At 44.2% G+C, this 17,903-nt stretch overlaps 1 protein-coding gene across 4 annotated transcripts in view; it reads right to left on the bottom strand.

Annotated features, from left to right (window-relative positions):
- MEP1B (meprin A subunit beta) overlaps window positions 1-17,903 on the bottom strand; it is a 465,679-nt gene that overhangs the window by 128,768 nt on the left and 319,008 nt on the right. For all 4 annotated transcript variants that reach the window (XM_069620973.1, XM_069620975.1, XM_069620974.1 and 1 more), the window contains exons 9-10: window positions 16,984-17,136; window positions 15,257-15,472 (exon numbers count right to left, since the gene is read on the bottom strand). In XM_069620973.1, coding sequence (XP_069477074.1) covers window positions 15,257-15,472; window positions 16,984-17,136 — 369 coding nt within the window. The remainder of the gene's footprint in view (window positions 1-15,256; window positions 15,473-16,983; window positions 17,137-17,903) is intronic.

Here is a 17,903-nt window from a genome sequence, read left to right as displayed (position 1 = left end):
CGGGGGTGGAGGGACGTGGTTGCGGGGGGGACTTCATTTTGGTGGATATGTATGTGTCCATGGTGGCTATTTTCCCCTTGTTTCTGGCGGACATGATAAGGGGTGTGCAAGTACTCTGCCCCGTCTGTTCCCGGGGTAGGAGCGCCCGCACGCTGCAACGACCTGGAGGGGTTGCCGTATGCTTGGGTTGGTGAACTTGGCTTGGTCCTATACACTGTGCGTTGCACGGGTTGTTTCCAGGGTTCGGCCTGGTGAAATACGTTTCCCAGTCTGTTCTTAGGGGAGCGTTCATAATTAGGCCAGTGGTGCGTATCTGTGGTCCCCTATAGTGGAAGTGTTCGGCGGCCTTGTTAATCACGTGCCCCCTCCCGCAGTTCTCCTCACCTCGAGTTCTTTGGGCTCTCTGCCATGGAGGGGGTCCGTGCGTCTCCTCGCAGCGTCGCTCCCTGGCATTCCGGCTGTGCTACTCTCCTGTAGGCCGTGGCACAGCTACTTCTTGTCCCCTTGGCTGGTTGTAGTTCTCCGTGCGGCAGGGCCGGAGCCCCGTTGTCGTCAGCGTCGCTCTCATGCAATCCACGGGTGAGGGGGCTACCCCGGTTATTTCAGGGGTCGGAGACGGGATCTGGATCCAGCTTCCCCGTGCGGGAGCTTCTACTTCTTGTCTCCCCGGGCTTGTTGTTTGAGTCCCCCCGCAAGGCAGGGCTATAGCGGCGTGTTGCGGTCCGCCGGTTACGACCGTGGAATCGTGCTGGAATGAGCCCGGGCGGGGGGACGGGGTCGTCCATGGTGCATGGATTTGTAACACCCTAATTGCCCTGACCCACTTCCCTCTGGTTTCATGCCTGGCACTAAAAGTGCCACACCTCTCTACATACACACACTGTCAGATGGCCCATGAACAACCACCTTTACCACTCAAGTGCCAGGCTATCTTTTGTATCATTAAAGCACTCTGTCATGCCTGCATGCAGGTAGGAGGCACACAATAGAGATGTACACACAGACATGCCGATATACATATACTGATACACTGTCGGGTGAGCACACAGCAACACACAGAGTGGGACAGAACGCTCGCTAGGAGGGATACTGTCCTTTGTGTAATGGAAAGTCACGGTGACTTCTCTGCAGGAAGGTGTGCTCTGCTGAATAGACACTTCCCACATGTGCTCGGTTGCTTAAAAGTAATGTCAGTGGTTGCAACTGAGCTGATTTCTGTGGGTTCATGACATAATAACTACCATGAATATGATGTGTCAATACTTCTGCTTTGAACAGACCACGGACGAACCAGCAGCTGAAATGTGAATTGTTCGCATTTCAGATAAAAAACCATGTAGCATTTTTTTCATGCAGCCTTCTTTTAGGAGCTCATCTGGTTTGGTGATGAGGATAATAATTATTGATTTCTATTGACACATTTAAATCTCTGCCTGCTGAAAGGTAGGGTTGTTGAATGTTTGATGTTACATAATATGGTCTGCTAATACCCAAGCAGCCTAATCAGCCATGTGGTTTTATTTCAATTAATACATGTTACCTTCCATTGGCTTATTTAAAGTGCTGTGACAAACGGTAGCACAGTTTTACCATCCTGCAAATTGGATGCTGGGTGGAAGTAAAATAGAAACAATATTCTGCCGATGGAGAAAATTGCTATGTGGGGGATACTAAAGTTCAAGCCTGAAAGTGACCATTTTGTTTTATCATTAGGACTCTAATGCAGATCAGATGAAAGAGAATACATCATTTCCTTCCCATACAGAAAGCATAGACTTCAGTCCCGATCAGGAAACTTGTGTTGATTTCAAGTGAGACAGTAACACCTCACCCATATGTGGCCGGACTCATTTCCAAGGGCAACGCTCAGCCACAAACATCTCAACGGGCCTCATTACGAATAGGGCTCAAAAGGATACCAGGACACCGGTGCCGGTAATCCCTTTGCGCCCTACTACGAGTTCCCTTAGCGGGTCCCTCCCTTAACGCCTTAAGGACGGGACCCGCTAAGGGAAATCAGAGCCAATAACGGTACCGCAAATTGCGATACCGTTATCAGCTACTTCCTCCTTCCCATTGAGTCCTATGGGGGCTCAAATGGGAATGGGGAATGGTTTGGTGAATGGGGACTTGCCGGTCCCACCAAGGTCGGACTGGACCGGTAAGTCCCCATCTCACCAAACCAGACACGGCACCGGTATGGGAGGTAGTCATGGCGCAAATAGCGGCATGACTACCTCCATACTCATAATGAGGCCCAATGAGAGCCTGATACCTCTAAAGTAATTATTGAGCTGCTTTGCAAGAAACATGCCATGGGTGAAGCCGAGGCAGCATGACAGCTGTGACATAGGACGTATCCTTTCTGCCACCATGAATCAAGCTCACGGCATCCTTTACTCTTTTCACTACATCCTGGAGGCGAAGGCCGCTGGGCGGCTGCATTATGAGTTGATGAACCCTTCCCTAAGAAGTCATTCATCCTGGATCCTAGCAGAGGGCTTTGAAATGGATTTCACTAATAATGGAGCGGCCAACCACACTATTGATTCTTGTTGGAGTTTAAAATCTGCTTCTATCTGGGGGAATCCACTTATCAAAGGAGTGAGAGAGACACGTACCTCAATGAACACTGGGGAACAGTGAGCCCCCAGTTGGAAGACTGGCTGCCTTTTAGGACCCTTTGACAAGCACACCCAAATACAAACATGGGGGCAGAGTTGAGATACATTCTTGGCTTGAGAAGAGCAGAAAAGAGCTTCAACGCTTGTAGGGCTTCTGTGCTAGACCCCCGATGACTTTTAAAGTCTAAGGGCCTCATTACACGGAAGGCGGTAATGGTTAACGGCCACCGTTAATGGTAACGGTGACCGTTAACCATTAACGCCTTACTACGAGGTCCCTTAGCGGGTTGGTGCTTTAACGCCTGCTTTTTGCAGGCGTTAAAAACCAAGCCGCTAAGGGACCTCGGAGCTAATTAGCGCCTTCCCCATTCCCATAGAGCCCTATGGGGCAGAAATGGGAATGGGGAAGGGCAATGGCGGAAGGGGGATTTACCGCCCCTCCAAACTTGAAATGGGGCGGTAAATCCCCTTTCTGCCAAGGCGGTGCCGGTATTTTACCGGCATGAGCCATGGCGCTAATAGCACCATGGCTCACCGCCTTCCGTGTAATGAGGCCCTAAATGCCTTACAGATACCATGGCAGTTACTCAGCATTTCATCAACTGCATTCAAGGCAGTTGAGACTGATGAGCCATCGGCAAACCAGCTTTGACATGCTGAAACTTCATGCACATTTATGCATCTCGCACGCTGAGTCCCTGCTTTGCCCTGACGAGCCACCTGGACCATCAGTCGATACGCCTGGTTAGAAGCATCCTCTGTCAAGCCCAGAGAACCAAGATAGTGTGTAGTTCTTGGATGAGAGAGGACCAGTGGTCCTCCAGGACGCAAAATCAGATGGCAGAGAAAGTGCAAGGTGGGGGCACAAAAAAGTGCTCACGTGGGTCAGTGGTCTGGGTGGCCTTCCAGTGTCAAACCCAGTGGCCTGAAAAAGTGCATGGGTGCAGTTTGGCTAGACCTGCAGAGCACCAAGACCAGAGGAATGGTAAAATGCACGGCTGAGACAGGGGAAAGTGTATGTGTGAATTAGAGGGTGGAAAAAGAGTACTGTAGAAAGATGGGGGTCCGGGAGGCCCTTTTGCGGGGCCAAGGTCAGGGGGTGGGAATAGTGCAATTAGGAACACTTTCCTGTCCTGAGTTACTTTGCAAGGTTCTTCTGACTTCCATCCGGGCAGCAGCGCACATGAAAGGAGAGGGCAGGGCTGGGGCTGGCAAAAGAGCTTCCATCTAACCGTCTTCGTCCATCCCCCAAGGGCTCCTTGATTCAAACAAGGCGAATGAGAGGATTTAGTTGCTCCCATTACTCATGCTTGGCTGACTAAGAGGAGGCCAGCCAAACAGGCAGAGGCCATGCTCCACCTCATTGCACACATTGGGCCTCATTACATGGATGGCGCTAAGGGATTACCGGCACCGGTAAGGGCACCTGTGCCGGTAATCCCTTAGCGCCATACTATGATGTCCCTCAGCGGGTCCTGTCCTTAACGTGGGGCCAGACCACACATTAAGGAAGGGACCCGCTGAGGGACTTCAGGGCAAATAACGGTACCGCTAATAGCGGTACCGTTATTTGCTCCTTCCCCATTCCCATTGAGCCCAACCTTGGAATGGGGTGTAATTCCCCCATTCACCAAGGCGGACTCGGTAAAATACCGCTAATAGCGCCATGGTTACCGCCGTCCGTGTAATGAGGCCCATTGGTCCCAGTTGGTGCACAGGCACCAGGGCACCTGGCTACTTATTTCTCTCCTATTTCTTGGCATCAGTTAAATGTAACCAATTGTGTTTTTGCTGTTTATTCATTTTTGTGTATGTGTTTCCCCCCTGTAGTACAATGCCGAGAGTGTACAGCATATATATCTAGCCTGCATTATGGGGGTTCTGTTTATAGAGGTGTTTTTTTATAGTTATCTGCATTGAAAAATAGTAGACCTTTTTAGAACTTTGCTTGGTGTTTGGAGGCTCCTACTGGCTGGAGCCATACTACCAATATAGAGGTGAAGGAAGTATACAGAGGGTATGTACAGAAACACAGTTGGGCCTCATTAGGAGGTTGGCGGAATGGGTTTACCGGCACTACCTACTGGTAAACCCATTCCGCCCTATTACGAGGTTCCCTTGCGGGACACGCTCAGAACGTCTGGTCAGACCAGACGTCCTTTGCAGGTCCGGCAAGGGGACCAGGGAGCTAATAACGGGCCTGTTATTAACGGGCCCGTTATTAGCTCCATCCCCATTCCCATTGAGCCCTATGGGGGCTCAAATGGGAATGGGGATTGTTTTTTTGAATGAGGAATTACTGGGTCCTCCAAGGTTGGAATGGCCCAGTAATTCCTCATTCAAGGAACCCGGACACAATTCTGGAGGCAGCCATGGCGCTATTAGCACCATGGCTACCTCCAAACTCGTAATGAAGCCCAGTATTTCAGATATCCATAGTTTGTCTCTTGTGCACTATCACAAAGGCTCTTTAAAAAGGGATTACTGTGTCTGCTTTTAATAGAAAATATAATCAGTTATAGCTTCTGGTGAGGCACAGAAACAATATTTTTACTGAAGGGGGACGTGACAGGGTTCAGTATACAAATATTGAATAACAGTACACTAGACCAATGGTGACCTTTTTTTCTTTCCTCCTGATGTTACTACTTCCTCTTGTCTCTCACCACCTCGTTCATATCTTGAATACTTCCGCTGAATGGTACCTCTTTTTCCAGATGTCCAAGTCATGTCTTGATGTTGCTACCTACTCCTGTTCCTCATCACCCTCCTCCTAACACAACCACTTCCTCCACTTCTTCACCGCCAGCTCCGTCAGTGCCTCAGTACTCCCCCCTAGATCCTCTACACCCTCTCAGCTCCAACCAGCACCCCTCCTGAACAACCTTTTAAAAGCACTCCAAATACCTCCAACAGCCAGCCATGACCTGCTCCAACAACCCACACCACCTCCTGGGTAGTTATTTCTTTGTGGGTATGCACCTGTGAGGCATAATTATGTAAGGACTGGGATAATTTAGGCCATTGGAACATGGCTGGGGTTGGTGTGTGTTCAGGGGTGAGACAAAAACCTATAACTGGTCTGTCAGCCATTTTGGATCATAGATGTATCTTTCCTGAGGCCACCTATGCTGGCTTGGTAGTGGTGATTCTCGCAGTGAGTACAACATAGTTTGAGAAGATGCTGGGTAAGTATGACTCTTGGTTTCAATGGTGAGGAACATTGTTGCTGGGGAGTCAGGTCATTGCAACTCTACTTGTTGTGTCGTGCTCCATGAGCTCTCTGAGCTCGGAGAATCATAGACTGGTTCCACAGAATGAGTTGCACCACAGTGTTTGGCACAGTTTGGCACAGTTCCGGTGAACCTTTGAGTATAGTCCCATTGATACACCAGGTAAGCTGGCAACAGTAACAATGTCTACGCTACCTGTGTTAAACAAGTTGAAAACATTTTCCTTAAACAAAAGGCAATGTTTATGTTACAACTGTTGGTCTGGCTGGCATAAAATTCTAGCTCATGCGACTGGGGAGAGCCATGGTCTCCTTTATCCAGAACGTTCTTGTAAGTGGGTGGGTTTAAGGTCAAAGCACTTTGGGCCAGTCTGCCCTGATGTGGCAATGTGGCTGTCTCCTGCCATGTGTTGGGGGCAGAGGTAAGCTGATCAGGGTATAACTCACGCTCATATCTGTCACCTTCCCGCTGGTCCCCAGACATAGGAAGGCAACCTTGTCACATCACACATCATCCATTGATGCTATTGGGTACACACGTTTCCATTGAGGGCACATTGTTTTGTCACTGAAAATAAATATTTCTTTGTACTGTAGAAGACCTTAAAAATATGATTTCATCAGCTCCCTTTTGGAATGTTCATTAAGTCCTACGGCTATTTTGAATACATATTTTATTAAATTAGCTATAACAGTCACTGTTTGGCTCAACTTTTTACAAACGCCTTGGGGAGGTTGAACCTCTAATTGCCTTCTCAAAAGGTGAATCTCATTACCGCACCGCCCAATCCCGAGTTTGGGGGAACCTCTGAGCATTCACCTCCAACTATATGCTGGAGTTGAATGCGCCGGCTTTCCCCCCCTTTTCGGCGGAATTACCGCTGCTGATTGCGCCAAAAATGCCCCATTGAGTCCTGCCACAGCAACTTGTGATCCAGCGTTAATAGTGGCGGACCAAGTTGCAGTAACACTAATTGCATTGGGCAATGCCAGCGGATTTATTGCCGGGTTACGGCCCAGCTTGTAAAGTCGCTGCAGTACTTAATTAGGGTCACTGACCCAGATGGACGCCTGTCGTGCCTCTGCCCCTGCAAGCGGTATGGAAATCAAGGAAGCTCAGCCAATTAAAAGTAATGGGGCTTAGATAGATACTCCTCACTTCTTTCTATGAGTGAGAACTCCGGAAAGTGTCAATTAACTTCCCTCCCTACGTCCTGCTTTATGTTGCAGCAGGACTTTCAAAAAGTGTTCCAGAGCCGAGCAAGGGACAAGGAACAGGCAGCAAAGAAAGGTGCATGCAAAAAAAGAAAAACTGTGCGCGTAGATGAGTCTTTTTTAATGTCTGTGTATGTGGGAATATGTGCATGCATGTATGTGTGTTTGTATGTGCATGTGCACCTATACTAATTGTAGATCCATTAGCCTTTATTTACTGAATTGTTTGCATACTGTGGAAGTTGTTGGCCCGTGTATTGGCTTCCCCAGAGATAGGCGTACATGTAGATTGTGCAATGTGGCTTGTATGGAATCCCTTCATCATTTAGCGGGGGAATGCCCCTCATTAATGCAGAGGAGAATCCTAATCTTGGGAAAATGTGTTCACTCTCTCTCTGCTGTAATCTCACCCAATTTATGGGAGATATTGGTGAATGCTTTCTATGACAGTGGCTATAGTGGCATTTTTAAAAGAGATTTTTGCAAAAACTGGTGGTTATTTCATAAGTAATGTTTAAATAGATTGATTTTATTGGTTTTTATGACTAGTGGCATGGGGGTTTTACATAATATTTGCACTTTACATTGTATGCATTTGCATCTGTATAAAATGTGTGTTATCTGGAGGGTCCTGTGTGTTTTATTGTTGCTTTTGTGTTATATGTGTAACTATGAAATTATCCTGGGCTTTATAAAGAAGGGATATATTCATATTGGAAGTAGGTTGGATTTAGGATGGGATATTTGATGCTGTTGATATGCTCGTAGGTCGGGTATGACTATGTTTTTATTGTTTATTGTTTGTATGTTTGTAAGATGAATTGTATAAGGTTTCATACTAACCATAAACACAAAAAACAAAAACAAAAAACAGCGACGTGGGTTGGTAAAGTTAAATGACAGCACATTGGCTGTGGTAAAATGTACTTGAATGAATGTGGTATTTCATTCTTCATGAATACGTATAACATAAGATTTCATAACTAATATATCACAGCCTCATCCCTTCAAGGTGGCCACTTTAAGAGGTTTAAGAATGTCCTTGACAGGACAATGATTTTCTGGTGAATCACAACACATATTTATAGTATGGAAAGTGAGCAGGACGCTTGTTGGTACAAGAAAGAGTATTCACACCTACACAATAATGTTACCTTGGTGCCTCATATAAGCACAACATGTGACTTTTTTCTGGCAATTGCAGAGCAATACATACATAATGCTGAGTATTTATCCTGCTGTTTCTTTTGTTCTAGCTAGGTATGAATGGATACTCCCAGCGTCTCTGCGGTTGCAATTTTCTAACACATCAAATTAAACTTTGTCCCCATCATCTGATATCATGCGTCTTTAATATGCAACAGGTGCAAATAAACAAAAGGTCACAAACATTTCATTTAAAAACGGTTTGGAGTTAGATGGTACATGGAGCATTCATGCCTATTAACAATTTACTGCATGTTTTTATGCTGACGTCTGTGATTCTGTAAAAACTAAAGTCAGACCTCCCACTTGCTCTCGTTGGGGAGCAAACAAATTGAACATTATTTGAATATGCCATTTTACATTTTGACCCAGCCATTTCACTGGCCATTTGTAGGTTGAGGCGACAGATGCTGTTCTGTTTGGACTTTAGGTCCAGGGTCAGGACAGGAGTTGCTCTGGCGCATCATCTGCTTGGAGATTCTGAGAGGCTTATTTGTTATGCAAAGTTTCCACAAAAGCTACTCCCATTGTGTGGTGGGTCGGTTGATGGACAACAAATTTGCTGACTGTTACATCAACAAACTAGTTAAACCTGACAGTGAGCATCTGGGATTTTTGCCTCGGGTTACACATGAAGGTCCAGGCCCATTTCCTTCCTGGGGACTTCCAACTAGGTGGCATACTGGTTCTCTCCCCACTGGGTAGACAGCAGAAACCAGAAATTAGTCAATTACTATTTCCCTGAAAAAACTTTGGGGTCCTTTCCAGTGGGATCAGTTTGCTTCCAGATTGTACTCCCAGCTTCCCAGGTTTTTCATCTGGTGCCCAGATCCCTTTGTGGCAGTGACCAATGCATTCTTTCAACTCTGGAACAGGGCTGCCCTTCATGCTTTTCCAGCCTTTGCCATGATCGCCACGACATGACTGCATATGCAGAAGCGGACAGACAAACTAGCCCTCATCACTCCTTTTTGGATAGCGCAGGAATGATTCCAGATAGCTCTGCAGTTAATGCAGGATGTCCTTGTCTTCCTACCCAAATTCAGGGATCTGCTTCTGAATGAGAGGAGCAAAAAACATCCTTTGACTCTAACAGATTCCTTTCACTTCTGGACTCGTGGTTCTGGTTGTAGATGGGCCCCGCAGGGCATGTCGGCCATGGCCATAGAAGTCATTCCCCTGACATGCACATGTCCTAGAGCACAACCTGGGCCACGTGGGGTTAGTTGGTGCGATAGACATCTGTGGATCACGTTCAGGTACATGGACCATACATGGTACATTTCCTTGCTTCTCTGGCTTTCCCATTAGCTTATTCTTTTATTCTGTATGGATCTGCAATTTGTGTCAGAATTGACTCTGCTATATTATTTATGTTCAGTTTCTTTCTGATGGGTGTCAGGTTTTTCAGACTCGTCTCTGGCAGGCCTTTCTCACCAGGGGATGAGAGTCTTAGCACTCTACTCGTATTAAGTTTCTGGAGTGCATTGATTGTCCTGTATTATTTGTGCTTCATGGTTTATGTTCAGATGAGACCCAAACGGCTTCTCTGAGACGTTCTTCTGATCGGCTGTTAATTTCTTTCTGGCATCCGTATTGCCCCATTTCCTCTGCCACTTTGGTCCATTGGGTTTTATCCTTGGCAGGAGTGGATGTTTCCTCTTTTGGGGCTCACTCTGTTAGAGGTGCTGTGGCTTCTAAGGCTTTCTGGGCAAGTGTTAGACTAGTGGACATCCTCAAAGCAGCAAATTGGTCTGACGGCAGAGTGTTCGGTTGCAAACCTATCTTGCACACCATTTTTTATATATGAGCTGTGCGTGCATTGTAGTAACTCCAGAACAAGAAGTTTGCCTCCCATGCAGCGACTGATGACATCATCACATTCTTCGTTGCACACATTTTAAGTTGAAGACAAGGCAGAGATAATAATTTTCATTACTTTGGCCCTCATTACAAGTTTGACAGTGTGGGAAAATTGCCAGTAATTTCGTGACCAGCAATTTCCCCAGAATGGCAAACTAAAGTTTTGCCAGTGGCAGGGTCACTGATTTACCTCGAGCCAAGAGCTGCGGCCCTCCATTGCCAGTGGGGCAATGGAGGGCCCCACTGGCAAAAGCCGGCGTTTCAGGCACCGGTATTACCGGTACTGGAAATATGTCAATCCCCTCCATGGAGTACAAACTGACTCAATGGACTAGGAATGTTCTGCCCTTTCCGCCACCTGTAATATCCTGGATATTCTGGGATATCAGGTAGCATAAGCGGTAGATCATTTTGCTGGCATCCCCCCAGAATTACTGGCTGGATACAGGCAAACTCAAAATGAGGGTCTTTGTCTTATCATTTGAAACGTTTACATAATTCGAGCAACATTGGTTTATACACTGAGTTGTACTACACAGTACTTGATGGCAATGTATTACAGGAGGTCAGAGGTCGGCTGAGGCATTGTGGACTTACGCTGAGATGAATGGATTCACTATTAATCGAGATAAAACCTTGCTGATGTTGTTCACTAGAAAGAATATTGCACAAGTAAGGCTGCAGGTTCAGTTTAAGGAAGTGAGCTATACTCCTGTGTATAAATACTTGGGGGTTGAGTTTGATGCGGTTGGAGGGCGCACTACCTGTGTTCAGGCTCGAACCAGGAGGGCAATGCCATTGACTGCTCTTGTGTGCCAATTCTCTAAGAAAAGAAGTGGCTATTACTTCTGGGGAGCTCGACAATTGTACATCCAATGCTTGGTCCCTACAGTGATGTATGGTCTGTAAGCATTAACCATAATCGATCTGAAATGGTTACAAGTAATCGAGGGAAGGTTCTGGAGGATTTGCTGGGGCTTCCTCTTTGTGTATCTATGGCTATCATTCGCTTCAAACTTGGTATTCTTTCATTGAGATCAATGGTATTAAAGAAAAAAAAACAACTTTATGTTAAAATGTTTAATGCTCAAACCAACCCACTCCTGAATAACTTGGGTGATGAAGAACGCAAAACTCAAGTGAATTCATCCTTAGTAAGAGTATGAAGGTTCTGCTGCAAGAAATAGGTTGGAACCCAAATTGGGAGATGATAACCTAGTATGAAGGCGTCCTTGGGAAGACGCATTGAGCACTGGGACTGGCAAGAACATTTTGCTCATCTGGATAGCCTAAATAGCTATGCATTTATCTCTGGGGTACGATACATATTCAACCGACCCCAATGTTACCTTAACCTCTGCCCATCCCCCACTTTGCAGAGATTTATCCTGTTGCTATGAATTAACCATCTGCCTGTCCTCTCTGTGGTGGGTGCGGAGCGAGGAATCCCGAAAGATGAGCGCTTCTGCCAGATGTGCTCCAACAGGGGACAGAGGGAAACTCCAAAGCTTGTTTTAACTGAGTGCCGCACTATGGGAGTGGAGTACTTCAAGCATCTTGGCAGATTTGTCCATCATTTGGAGACAATAAAAGATCTTTCATTCTAGACACAATGTATCAATGCCACGAACCAGCGTTTACATTTGTCTTTGTTTAGGATATGAAATACTGTCATGAAATGCCTGGAGTAAAGTGTTAAGTCTGTTGAGCAGTGTGAATAAGTAAGCCAGAAACTGCAATGAAATTAGTAAACTAACTGAGCCTGGGATGTGCTCGGGGACGGGTAACTTTGCACTGGGACTTTGGGTATTTAGGTATTTGTGTAATTTTGTTTTTGATCTGCGAATGATTTTGAATGATTAAGAGCAGTATGTGGTAATAGTTGTGACTATAGTGTCTCCCTCTGATTATGCATAGTAATGGGCCAATACTTGCTATTAATTAACTGAAGCAAGTGATAATGAACTGACGGTAAATGAAAGCAGCATTTAAGTGGTATCGAAACAACTGAAATGTATTGTTTATTTATTTTGAGATTAGTTGTTTATTAGCATTTGGCTGTGCGATGTTAGGTTTTAACTCATGTTGCTTGCTCAGTTATTTTGTACTAGTATATATATTATATTGTTTATTGTGTTTATTATGTTGTATTATTTTTATATGTGTAAAAAAAATCAAAAACTATATCACATTAAATTAAATAAATTACAGGATTTAAACATGTATTTCCCCTGTTAACAGGCAACACACCTCGAGGCCTAGCTACTTCTTCCTGATGACACCCAACAAGGCCGAAACATGTCTGGGGATGCTTGTGGTCTCATGCAGAAGGGATGTGACTTAGCATTTCGGGCTGGACTGACCCTTTTGGGGGTGGGACCAAGCCTGATTTGCATATGGTCTTTCCCCTTGTGTAATGGCTTGGCAAGCTGAAAGACAATGGTCTGGAGGTTTGCCCAGAGCTGTGCCCATGGTTATGTTTTATTCAAAACCTTCCAGCCATCAACCTTTGTGTTTTGCAATAGGCAACACTGCCACAGTATTAACATTGCTAGATGACCGGTATGATTACTGGCTTTGGAACATAGTGATATGGAATGATACTTTTATATTGTAAATAGTTAGGAATACATTTACTGAGTATAGTCTATCTTGTTTGTACAGATTTCCCTGATGAAGGCCAATGGCAATACTAAAAGAGATGTTTTTTTACTTATATGTGAACTTACTGTAGCATTTAGTACTAAGGTGTTCCCAATATGAGTAGTGTCCCACACACTTAACTTTTCCTCTGGTTTGTGTTTTGCCAGATCCCTCACACAGCATGCACACATCTCAACATTTGTTTTGTTGATGTGTGGTGACCACACTACTTGTCTACAGTGTGATCAGCTTTTTACTTTTCTCACTGCGCTCAGTGACTTACGGAACAGTGTCGAAAAGAGGTAACCTTTTAGATTTTTGTTTTTTTGTAGGATGACCTGAAAGGGGATTGGGCCAGGGCAGAGCTTTTGGAACTATGGGACTTGTGGTGCAGCAATATCAGGGGTGGTTTTTACATGTTTCTTTTGGGGGGCATTTCTTACTGCTGTCAGCAGAATAAGGAAACGTAAAGTGCATACTACTCTCCACTGTACCATTTACAGAATCTTTATTCTCCTTCATAACTTACTGAGAGCAATCAGCATTTTTAACTACAAAAATATGCACACAATTCAGAAACTTTTTTTTAAAGTGGAGTGCTTTCCTCTTTTGTGCAGAATCCATATTGTGCAAAGTCAGAAGTAGTACTTTTCAACATAATGAAGTTTAAAATGCAAAGCCCTTTGTCTAATTCAGGGAAATGATAAGATGGGTCGCGCAGTGGTGAGTGGAGTAACACAAAACTGAGTAATTAAGAAAGTTCTTTATTTATGTATAAACATGCCATGATTTCTAAGTAAACCTTTCATACTTGCTAAGTACAAAAAAACATTTATAAAATCACATTAGCTAAAGAATCCAATGTTAAATTGATGTTCAACATTCAATCCATGTTACATGTTTGGCTATTGCACTTTGTTAATCTGCCTAGTTGAGAAACAAATCCAGAACTCGAGAATAGCCAGAGATTTAAAAAAAAGATCTATAGTCCTGGCAAACATCGAACCCAAAAGGATTCAGGATCTTTAATAAATAAAACAGAATCTCCAAATCTACCAATAAGGAGCTCCTTTTCTACAATCAAAACACTATACGTTATTCTGCGTAAGAGCTCGAATCCTGCTAAATTATGGGTGTAAAGTGAGATGTCTAGTGAATTGCAAAGTTTAATTGGTTGATGTTGCAAAAAAACATTTTCGTTTTAATAGTCCATCAAACTAAAAACACTTGGAGGCGGGTGGGTAATCAGGGCGTAAATGCAATGTGTAATGCTGTTACCCCTCGAGCCCGTTTTCGTCCTATTCCAAGGCGGAGAAAGGGCACTACATGGAGTTTATATCTATGCTGTGCTTATCTCCTCCATTTTAGAAAAGCACAACATTTTGCGCGTGCTTGAGATTTTCTTGCAGGCGGAAAACAAATCGATTCCTATAAAATCCACCTCGCATTCGCACGTGTTGAAGAGCAAGTGGAATCCATTAGAAAACGCTGCCTGCAAAGAGTAGTTTGCAGGCGACATTTACTTTTTCTCAAAACTGTGTAAAAGTAATGAGTAAAAGTGCTTTTGCATTTTACTCTTTACTTTTCCGCTCTGCCTTGCAAAAGTTGGAAATTGCATGTAGGGCATAGAAAACACGTAAGTGCAAGCGTTGGTGGTCTGCTGCATGCAATTATCATACGTTTTAAAATAACCCCCATTATCAATGCACATTAACTTAACCATTCATTATTCAGTAGCATTATTTCCTATCTAAGTGAAGTATATGTTTGGCTCCCTCGTGAAGATGTGCAAGGGCCACATTTAAACCCCTGTCTGTTATTTTCAGGTCTGGGAAATCAAAAACTGAGCAATACAAACTCCCTTTGTAGTGTAGTGAGGATTTTAAAGCTTGGGAAGATGACTGAGGCAATGCGTGGCCTCAGAAAATTCCACTGTGTCTCTGAGGCTTGCCTTGATAAAGCTGTTAGGGTATGGGTTTTAGGCTGGGAAACACCGCACACCAAAAGGAAGAGTGTTACTATTTTCACCTTTCCTTTTCAGCAGTCCAGCAAGCTGAGCTCTGTCAATGGCGGACCCTCTGGGGATGCCGTAGCGCACAGTCCACCAGCTCACATTACACCTCATTGATATCTGGGATTGGCTGAAAATAAGACTCATTTGATTTCACATTTATTTCTTACCATTTTCTGTTTTGGACACTATTGTCATTCAACCTGGACTGGTCTGTTTATGAATCTTTTATCAGATTCAAGCCTTGACTTGAGTATTAACAAATTGAAAATAATCTGACACATTATACAATAGCCAACAGGTGCAGAAGATCAGCTGGCATCCGCAATGACAAATCATTTTAAAAAGCAGCACATTTTCAGCTGGAACGGGTAATGGAAGAAGGCTGATTTATGTCCCAGTTACACAAAAAGACAGAAGGAGGTGCAGGAAAGTAACCCAAGAACCCAGCTGCCCTCCTACCTTTCACTGTGGCCTCCAGTGTGTAGGTGCCATTGGGGCTGGCTGTGGTGTACTTCTTCACCCATATGTTCAGCTGATCTCCTTCATGGCCACTATTGTAATAGAAGAATTCCAAGCACTGAAACCCCCTCTTGGGGTACAGTAGCCTGCTTTCCAAATCTGCATTGTCTCCTGGGCTCCCTGTCGCAGTACTGAAGTGCATGAAGTGCCCGGAACCTGTAGAAAGTGTGACAAAATAATAGAACTATGTATCGGGGTTGGTCAAATTGCATCATAACACATAAGTTGGGTTCAAATATGGTTGAACAAATATGGGCTTTCGTTCTCTATAAATAGATGTAATATAATATGACAAATGTATCACAGCCCCACCCCTCCGCGGGGACCACTTTAAGAGTTTAAGAATGTCCGTAAAAGTGTAGGCCGCCATTTTGTGGCCAATGGAACGACACATATTATTTATAGCAAAGAAAGTGAGTCTTAGTTGGTTCTTTCATGAGTGCAGATCATACCGTGGAGTTTATTCATACCTACAAGATGTAACACAAAATTTTCTCCTGATTATCACATTTTTATAACACAATTGTTGCTTTAGATTTGATGTATTTGTATTGTTGTGTTAGATTTTGCTCATAAATGTTTTGACTCACTTGTGACTCATGTATTTAATCTGTTATGCTCTCCGCTATATTCATGATTGTATGAGTTTTGTCTTTCGTATGTATTTTTGCTTTCCTTAAAAAAACACAAACTTTCTTCAATAAATAACGGCCACTAAGTGAATCAGTGGTCAGCTATAGATGTATCCCTTGTTTGGTGCTCTTTATGTTAATATAGTTCACCATGGGTAATTCATTTGAACATGCAGGGCAATTACAGGGTTCCAAGTCATTGTTTCCTCAGAGGCTATTTTGATAAATACCTCTCTCTTGCTTCCATGAAGTCACACCAGAATTAGAAGTGTGCCTCTAAAAATGTACGGGAAGGCCAGACCCCTTTTGTAAACCAGTTGTTGACACTCTTTGGCCCTTCCCGTTGAATAGGGTTACCCTTATGTTTAATACTAGCCTGCCTCAAGATCAGCCATAACCCCCTTTGATGCCTGATATTGTGCTATGCACCCCCGATCAGGTCATGACACAATGCTGAGCTTCTTTACATCCTGCACTTCCACAGGTCATAACACACAGCTCACACTTTTGCATGTAACCTATCCAACCCAGCCCCCCACACTTCACATGCTGTGTTTGGCTGGAAGGTGGACACCCTACATCAAAATACAATAGGATGTAAGTTGTTTTATGATAAGTTTGGCTACATCATCAAAGAATCACTGCTGGACCTCTTCAAAACTGTGAGCCAAACTCATATGAACTCTTAGATACAACAAAAACAACACTCTAAATTACAGATTTGCCCTCCTTGGCACAATGCCCTGCCCCCAACCCTTCTCATTGACTGAACGGAACCCCCTTGCATCTCCATTACCACTGCCCATTTTAAACATGACAGAATAACCTTCGGATCCCTCAAAAACACACCGCCCTTATACTCCTTTGTTTACCTCATGTGCCCAGGGTGTACAATATTATCTGGCATGCCATCCCCGCCCTCCTATTGCTGAACAATTATGTGTTCCACCCATGGAAAGGCCCCACAACTTTTCACTATTAAACTAAATCGAGGAGAATAAGTTTAAGTCAGCGTTAAGATAACACATTGCTTACCCCTGCAACTCCCCGCGATGGTATGGTCAGTGCTTGGTCCAGTATTAACCTGCAGAACCCGCTGCCAGTCTGCTTTATCTCTGGCACCTTGGACCATGCCACAGACATTATCATACTCAAAGCTGCACTGGTCCATGAAGCTGAGCGAGGAAGCTGTAACAAGAAGAAGCCGGTTAAATAATAACTTTTGAATGAATGTTGCTGCTAACCTTTGGAATTTGTCAAGAAACAGAATTGATTTTTCAGATTAAATTTACACGATGCAGAATGGTAAACTCTCTGTGTGGGATATATACTAATGCCTTTTGTTCTAGGCCAGCAAAGATGGAGCTTCAAAGGGAAACTGTCAGAATATATTTGATTTTAAAACCTTGAAATAATGACCAGTGGAACATTAGACAACACTAACAAACTTGTAAAATATGTTCATTAGACGCAAAAAGGAGCCAGAATTTGGCTGATCAGGGCTGCCATCTTTCCCGCTGCTTCTCATGGCTGTGGTTCCTGTTACAAAGCATCAATAGTGGACGGACTTAACTGATCATTGTAGGGCACGTTCCACAGCACTAATGGCTGCTGTTACAATATATCCATAAAGAAGTTGACTATTGGAGACATTGTTGATCTCTAAAGTGTAATGATCCATTTCTGAAATTGACTAATTCACAAGCAGTACATGTATAATGCGATTTAGCAATATTTTGTTATTCTTTTTTCACCTATTTTTCCTTCTATTCTTGTACAATTTTGTTCTCTTTTTGTACCGTCTTTTCATTATTTGGATAGGTTTTGCCTGATGTAGAGGCAGCAGGTTCTGGGAAGCTGACCGTAGACAGCGCAGGCATGCAGGGGTTACAGTGGAATGCAGTACAGTCCCTAAAAATGGGCTGAGGACACAGTCTGACTTCAGTCATGCCATG

The sequence above is a fragment of the Ambystoma mexicanum genome, chromosome 5q, assembly GCF_040938575.1.
Source record: "Ambystoma mexicanum isolate Mex_15411 chromosome 5q, UKY_AmexF1_1, whole genome shotgun sequence".
NCBI classification, from domain to species: domain Eukaryota; kingdom Metazoa; phylum Chordata; class Amphibia; order Caudata; family Ambystomatidae; genus Ambystoma; species Ambystoma mexicanum.
This window is presented reverse-complemented; position numbering and strand designations above follow the sequence as displayed.